At 29.6% G+C, this 8,288-nt stretch overlaps 1 protein-coding gene across 2 annotated transcripts; it reads right to left on the reverse strand.

Annotated features, from left to right (window-relative positions):
• Window positions 1-2,994: 2,994 nt before the first annotated feature.
• LOC127241095 (2-hydroxy-palmitic acid dioxygenase mpo1-like) lies at window positions 2,995-6,742 on the reverse strand. Of its 2 annotated transcripts, XM_051259985.1 has the most exons (4): window positions 6,374-6,742; window positions 4,990-5,052; window positions 4,577-4,648; window positions 2,995-3,115 (listed from the first exon to the last, which is right to left on the reverse strand). In XM_051259985.1, exons 1-4 carry the CDS (start codon window positions 6,713-6,715, stop codon window positions 2,999-3,001), a joined length of 594 nt encoding a protein of 197 aa, XP_051115942.1. In that variant the 5' UTR covers window positions 6,716-6,742; the 3' UTR covers window positions 2,995-2,998. The 2 variants fall into 2 exon arrangements, with proteins under 2 accessions (XP_051115942.1, XP_051115943.1); XM_051259986.1 differs by lacking the exon at window positions 4,577-4,648.
• Between the last annotated feature and the right edge of the window lie 1,546 nt (window positions 6,743-8,288).

Consider the following 8,288-nt stretch of genomic DNA (forward strand, 5'->3'; position numbering starts at 1 on the left):
ATTTTTTATATTATACTAAAAATCAATTTTACATTCAAAACATCACATCAAACCCTATTTATATCACATCATACAACTATTCAAATTCAAAATTTTTACTATTCAAATCCCAATCCAAAATCCAAACCCCCAAACAAACACACCCTTAAATTTTATATGATATTCGTTCGATCAAACTATATATATATATATATATTAATTTTTAAAATTCTACAGGTTTCAGACATGGAAAATAATTCAACTGGCCCATATCCTCTGAATAAAAGGAAAAATGGCGATAAACCAAAGACTGCGGAAGGCGCTAAGCATCGCAGGAAAGGAGTACCTCGAAGAGCACCTTTCTTCTGATTTAGAAATATATCTTTCATTTCCTATATTATGATATGCTCAAACGATTTATACTTTAATGGTTATTGTTTTGCATTTGAATACATTTTTTTTTTGGTCTTATTAAGTGAAGAGTAGCTATGCATTATTCAATATTTATTTTTATGATCGACTCATTGTGACGCATTGCTTTTTAATATATATCTGCATACTTATATTTCTAAATATCAACCTTGTTAAGCAAAACACTGCTTAGACGCGATCAAATTATTTGATTTGAATTGATTTGATCTCTATTGATCCATTAACTCGAGAACTTATTCATTCATTTTACATAAGAGTTACCCGTTATTCCATAATAAAAGTGGAATTGTTCAAAGTACTTCTCATATCATTCAACCAATTCATCATCCTTTCATTCAGCCGCCTTCCGTCTATTGAATCGTTGCAATTGATTTTAGATCCCGAAGAGAAGGAAAAAATCTTCAAAAAGTGGGCTTTTATGATCCAAAACTATTATATTGTGAAGCCTAAGCCAAAGTTTTGAGCGTTTTTGTCGATCCAATCGTGACACCGGTGATTGACATCATCTTTCAATTTTTTTGGGCTTGTTCCTAAAAATTTTGGGCTATTAGGCTCATTAGCATTTTACATTAAAAGCCTATATACTAGTTAGTTATGAGAAAACGAGAAAAAAAACAAATAAAGAACACAGAGATTTTACGTGGTTCGATGACGGTGTGTCAACCTACGTCCACAGACAGAAACCAGCGAAATTTTATTATACTAATTTAGAGAGTTACGTTCATTGTCCTATGGCTGGGAATCATAGCTTTCTATTTATAAGCACCCTAAAACACCCTAAACCCTAAGCCCATTTGTTATTAATTAGGATGAGTCCAAAAGGAACTTACCAATTGAAACAACCTTTTCGCTTTGGTTCTGGATCGGGTAGACTGCTAAATCCAAGTCAAGTTTCAACACTAGTGAAAATAGCCGGTTGACCGCCTAGACATGAATTTTTTCAACTGAATCACCAGTTTTTCATCACTTGTATGTAGGTGTTCATCTCGATTTTCATCACTTTTGTTTTACGAACCCCAAGTTATCACAAGTAGTCTAATCAATTTTTATAAATACCATCCAAATAGGATGTATTTTAAGATTTCTTTCACTCCATTGATTTTTCGTTTATAGAATTCGATATACTCGGAGTCTTATATCCAATGTGTCGTTGCACATACATTTGAATCTTTTCAAATACAAAAATACTTACGAGTCACTATTTTCTTGGGCGATCAATTTGTCTAAATGTTATTTGCTAACTCAAATTTGCAATGCTTGTTAAATATCCCACGACTCGATTCTCTAATAATAACTCAAATATCTACCAATGTCGACCACTAAACCGGCTATCGACTACCAATGATAAATCCCTTATGTGCAACACTTCACTCGCCCTTGTCGAACCACCCCTCACCAATGTCATCATTGGAAACTAGAATCCTCACATTATATTTTCACCATTGACACAAGGTTGCTTACAATACATGTGTTCTTTTTGTGTTACATGAGGTTTGGTTTTTGCTGTTTTTCAGGTGACATAATTGTTGGATATTCGTATGCAGAATTGTGTATTCTTTTATTCAGAATAGTGCATTTTCATAATAAAAAAATGTTAAAAACTCATAGAAAATTTCATATTATTATTATAAAATCCATAATCTATAAACCTATGTGAGAGTGATAACACTAATTTGAACATGTTTTTATAGGGATTTCTTGTGACACCCGAGCACTCAAGCCACACAAAGTCGGGCGTGTCGGGATTGTAGACTGGTCCCACAGATCAACACGTATCCTTCTAGCATGCTTCTGTCCCCGCTCACGTGCACATTGGGAGACTTCCGAGGGTCACCCATCCTCAAATTCTCTAGAAAACACGTTTAATTCTAGAGTTCTTTCACCAATTCGAAAAATAATGTACACATTGTTAACATGAGTAGTCTATTCAATCCATTTAACCTCTAATCAACTTCGGATGGCTTAATACTGGTTCATCCACACACGGGAGTTGGCCAAACAATGACCCAACTCCCGGGTATCCGAAAAGTTGCTATTTCTGTCCTTTTTCCGCGCGTGACGTTCACACCAAGCGCAAACACGCGCGGCCAAAGGATAGAAATAACGATTTTTGTAAACATGTAGGATATATTTTGCCAACGAGATAAATACATGACAAAAGTGATAGTGGAGTATACATGCGAGATATTTTTTGCAATTTCCCCACTTTTATACTAACCCATGCATACCAAAGGGTAATTTTACAACCATCAAAATTTTGGGGCCGTTTTCGGAGCCTTTGCTTATGTGAAAGATACAAATTTATTGAAAAATTTCAATTCTAAAATATAAGTCTAGTTACCTTATTGGACATTAGTTAATATTACATTATTTCATTTTTATTAAGTATATTTTATAATTATTCTCATTAATAGGTATCAATTCATATTTTTATGCACCAATGTCCAATGTATTATTATTATTATTATTATTTAAAACAGAATAACATCGTGTGCTCGCGCGAAAATGTACAATCGTACTTATGTGTCGATGCTCAACTTCTTGCAAGTAATTAAGAAGTTGGCATCGTTTCAATATGCTCGACGCTTCAATAAGCTTTCTTGAGTTTGGCATCGTTCCAAGCTTTAACTTCGGCATCAATTTTGACTTTCACTTTGGCATGAAAGCCGGGGTATGGTTCATACCCGAAGCAGGACCGCAAAATCTAAAAAGAAAAATATATCACATGTACATGGATATAATTTTTCTACTTTTGTATGAAAAAGATTAGAAATTAAAGGATGGATTAATATTACATCTATATTACTTGCATTTTAATATAAATATGACCAATACTTTGTATAAATATCAATATACTTCTTCATTGTGTTAGCTATAATAGTATAAAAAAATTGTGCATATTGTTCACAAATATAAATGTCAACTATGTATCAAACTTTATACAATATAAATATAGATACTCTATAAAAAATTTACAGGAAATTAAATTGTTTTAGTTGTGTTTTTAGTTTTTATTTTCATTATTAATCTACACAGTAACTTAATTATTTTATTTTTCTTGTAAAATATCACACATAATACACCATTTTTTTTTTCATTTTATATATTATATACATTTTTTTTTTAATTCATAAAACTACATTAAACACCTCTTACATAATATCATATTATTATTATTATAATTCAAATTCTATTAATATTCCAAAACATAAAAAAACACAAACACTACATTCACATGACACATTTATATATGATACACTTCTTATTTGGGTCATTTAACTAAATATATGTTGAAATAGTCCTATATTTAATTAACTTGAAAATTTTACATTTTATCAAAATATTTTCACATATACAATTTTTAGCATAAAATATTGACGTTGATATAATTTTTAAATAAATATACAAATATATACGCTTAATGAATACATAAAATTGAATCGACATATATAAACATATGTTGCAAAAAATTACTACATGACTCGTCTATGTCAACATTAGAGTATCGTATATGTTTCTTTAGCATAATTTTTCAAAATTTTATTATTTGGACTCTGCGCTTCTCGAAAAAAATATTTTTTTTTCCTCTTACAAAACATCCTATCAAATATTATTTTTATATCAAACTCAAACCAATTTTTTTCTAAACTCATCGAAAGAAACAGATAAGTCCTTAAATAAGATTATATATATATATGCTATTTCATATTATCAATTTATATTGAACTGATGGTTAATTATTTATTTACTTTTTAAATTCAACTCAATATTTTAAATAAGTGAATTTGAGTTCAGTTAAACAAAACCATCTTCTGTAGCTAAGAAAACAAATTGATTTCTTATCATAATTTTAATTGTTTGCAAATATTTCAAGAGTTACTTCAGAAAACGATTTTAACTTAATATTATAATTTTAACCCTAAGGATTCGGTATCTATTGTTTAAATCTTTCAATAAGCAGTCTATTTACATATAGTCTTAAGCTTTGTTTTAATATTATTTATAAATATTTTATTTTTATTTTTGGAAATATATAAAATTAAATACTTATTATTATTTTTTAAATATTTACATAATAAATTAAACCAACTTTGTATGCAAAATATCATATTCAACCTCAAGGAAAAGATATCTAAACACAATGTTTTTCGAAATGGCGACATACCTCAAGCAACACAAAGAAAGACCCCATAAGAGTTGCTTGTGCGAAGTTGTCGAATATAGCAGGCGCACGCTTCTACAAGAGAGATGTATTATTATTATTATTGTTATTAGACAAAATTATTTACAATCCATCGATCCGTGGTTAATTTGGAAAATATGCATTATATTCTTTTTATCATTTAAAAATTATACGAGACTTCTTGTGTGTCAAAAAGTATTACACACAATCCTCTAGAAATTGTGTTTTCATATTTTCAAAAAATATTAAAGGAGATTTTGTGCATTGTTATATAAAGTATAATAAAATTTCATGTAGTTTCTAAATCATGAAACAAAATGATAGAGATTTTTCAAGCTACAAGTTCATTACAATCAATTTTTCATTATTATTATTATTATTAAAAAAATTAAAACCTCAAATACTGCATGGCCAATGAACAGACCACTCCAGCATAGTATCTGCGATGCAAGAACAACCTGGCAAGAAGACATGATCAGTGATGACTGTATATAATAAGTAGAGCCGGTAAGTGGTCGATTCTAATTGGGTTGAAACCACCAAACTCTAATCGGACTTGTTTATTACCGTGTCAGATTTGTGTTAACCTGTGTATATAATTGGATCAAAATTCTTGATCCAAACCCAATTCTTTCATGTCGAGTTTGTATCATGTTAGATTAAAATTATTTTACATATATAATAAATAAATAAATTACTTAAAACTAATATTATAATCAAGTTGTTGTATTGAGTTCGAGTTGAGGATGCTAATTCTAACATGATCTGTTTATTATCGTGTTGACCCGTATAATAATTGAGTTGAAATTCTTTATCTAAACCCAATTATTTTATTTCAGGTTGTGTTGGGTTGCCATGTCGAATTAATTTTTGCCAAGTAATTGATAGATTTATATCATCTTCTATTGGCGATTTCTTACATTCTATATTTAGAATAGTTTTATAATTTATATTTGAAGGGTAAAAGAGATCAATTATGTAAAAGAAATATTGCACAAATTTTGGAATATTCTAAATAGAAATATCAGCAAAAGATTTATGACAAAAATACTAATCCTGCCTCCGTCACCCAGGTAATATCTCCAAGTTAACGTTGATACGAGAATTCACGTAAAATATAATTAGTAAAAATAATTATAAATTAAGATTAAAATAACTAAATAATTTAATTAAAATTAAAAAATTATAAATTTAAAAATTAAAATACGATTGATTAAAATGTATAATTATAATTCTAAAAAAGAAAATGATAAATTATGTGGAATATACGAAAATAAAAAAATGTGTACATTTTATGTAGGACGGAGGGAGTATTAAACTTTGTCCCGAGTCTTTTAGTATTATTTTCAATTTATTATATAATTATTATAGTTTTTACAATTTTGTTTATTTAGATACTTTTTTCCCCCTTTTTTATGGTTATTAATCTAATTTATAAAAATATATGAACTAAAAAGTAAAAATAACACCACCTAAATAATCATGTAAAAATGAAACTAGTAAAAAAAAAATATCAACACACAATTAACTTTATTTACTTAAAATTTGGTTTCAATTTATTTAATATGCTATTTTCATAATATATATATATATATATTTATATATGTATAAAACATTATACCTAAATTATTACTCAAAGAATTCTTATAAATCAAATGGTAAGACATACACCCTTGAAGGTTATGTCTTTAGTTAAATTACGGGTAGGTAAGCAGACCGAAAAATCAGTATGACAAATTTTTAAAAATAAATATATTATAGTAAAAAATTAAGCGGTACCTTCCAAGCCAACGAAAATCCGAGGCTGCGGCCGAGAACGCTGCTTCCGATCCAGCCAAGGAAGCACAGTAGCGCCGCGAGCGACCCCGCTCTCCTATCCAAAATCACGTAATAGAGCGCGTAAATGAGGGTCATGAAAAAGCCATAATTGAGCACCACGTAGGCGCCGCCATTCACCAATTGAATTGGCGAGTGCGCAATGAGAGGCGGCGTGAAATACAGAAGAACCGAGGCCGTGAAGACGGTAGGCCACGTGAGGATCATGTGAATGAAGATGTTAATGGGGTTTCTGTGATACGCGGCAAAGGAGGCGTAATTCGACTCCAAGTCGAATAATCCCATCCCCTTTCTTGTTCACAAGTTGTTTTTTTTGTTTGTTTTTTTTTTTTTTTTTGAGAATTTTAGTGGATTTGTCGTCGCTTCGACGAACTTAAGGATATTGTTGCTTCTGCTTCTGCTTCTACTTCACTATAAAGGTTTGAGAGGTCCCATGGTTATGGAATCCTTTTAGTAGTGAGTCCTAGGAACCGAAGTCCTAAAAGCATGTGCAATTGGACAATGGAACGTTCATGTTTTTGTGAGAAAATTGCAAAAAAATATCTCACACTTATACCCTAGTATCACAAAAGTCGCTATTTATGTCATTTTTCCGCGCGTGACATTCACACCACGTGTCCTTAAGCGCAATCACGCGCGGCCAAAGGATAGAAATAGCGACTTTTGCAAACATGTGAGATATACATATTTTTTTGCAATTTTCCCATATTTTTGTATTCTAGTATTTTGAAATATTTTATAATTTTAGATCAAACTTAATATTTTGGAATTCATTGTAATTTTGTTCTAACTGTGCACAAAATAGTTTTATATATAGTCCGTAGTCATCAAAAAGATTAGTATAGGAATATTGACACATGTTTAGTCATCGAAAAGATCAGTTATCGGAATATTGTCACATGTTCTAATATAGAACCTCTGCAGTTGAAATGGATTTATTTTTTATTTTATTAAAACACAAATATTTTTATATTTATTTAAAAATTTAACTCAGTTCAAAAATTTTGATGCTAGAAATTGTTATATATAACTAGTCTATGTCAGTACACTTTGGCAACATTTCAGTAGACCTTTTCAACGATAGGTTATATATATGGATATTTCTATACAGGTTATATATATTTAATTAATTTTCCAAAATGATAATTAATTATCTCTATAATAATATATATTTTTAATTTCTAACAAAATATTACATGCTAAACAAAATATATTTATTATATAAAGCCAAAGTAAATAAGACCAATAAATTATACTACTTTCGTCCGGCTCTAAAGTCTCATTTATTGTTTGCATGTTGATATTTAAATATTAATTACTATATGAAAACGTAGTATAAATTAAGAGAAAATGACAAAAATAGTTCAATTAGTGTCTTATAATACTATTACAATGACATTTGTGCAAAAAATTATACAAATATAAGGATATTTTTAATGTTAAGTATAATAACACAAAAAGTAAATGAGACCCTTAGAGCCGGACGGAGGGAGTAATTTAAAATAGGTGTTATGGAAGAGGAGGGTTACGGTGTTAATTTGGAAAATCAGCACACCTAAAATATCTAAAATACAGAAATAACACACGTCTTTATTACATAAATTACTGTTTGTTCATAATTAAAGGGTGTGCGCTATGAGAGTATGTCATTTGCTTAAATGAACTATGGTATGTGCTATGTAAGACTATATAATGTGTTGTTAGGTGTGTGTTGTATTTGTATAATATTAACTCATACTGTGTGTTGTTTGTTATAATACGATGTGCTATCCGTTAGTACACGGTGTGCTATTCAGCAGATTGCTGAATTTTACATTCAGCGCTGTAGCCGCCGCTGTTATGGAATATTTCAAAGGGA

This window comes from Andrographis paniculata, unplaced genomic scaffold (assembly GCF_009805555.1).
Source record: "Andrographis paniculata isolate CXL003 unplaced genomic scaffold, ASM980555v1 Contig80END, whole genome shotgun sequence".
Lineage (NCBI taxonomy): Eukaryota > Viridiplantae > Streptophyta > Magnoliopsida > Lamiales > Acanthaceae > Andrographis > Andrographis paniculata.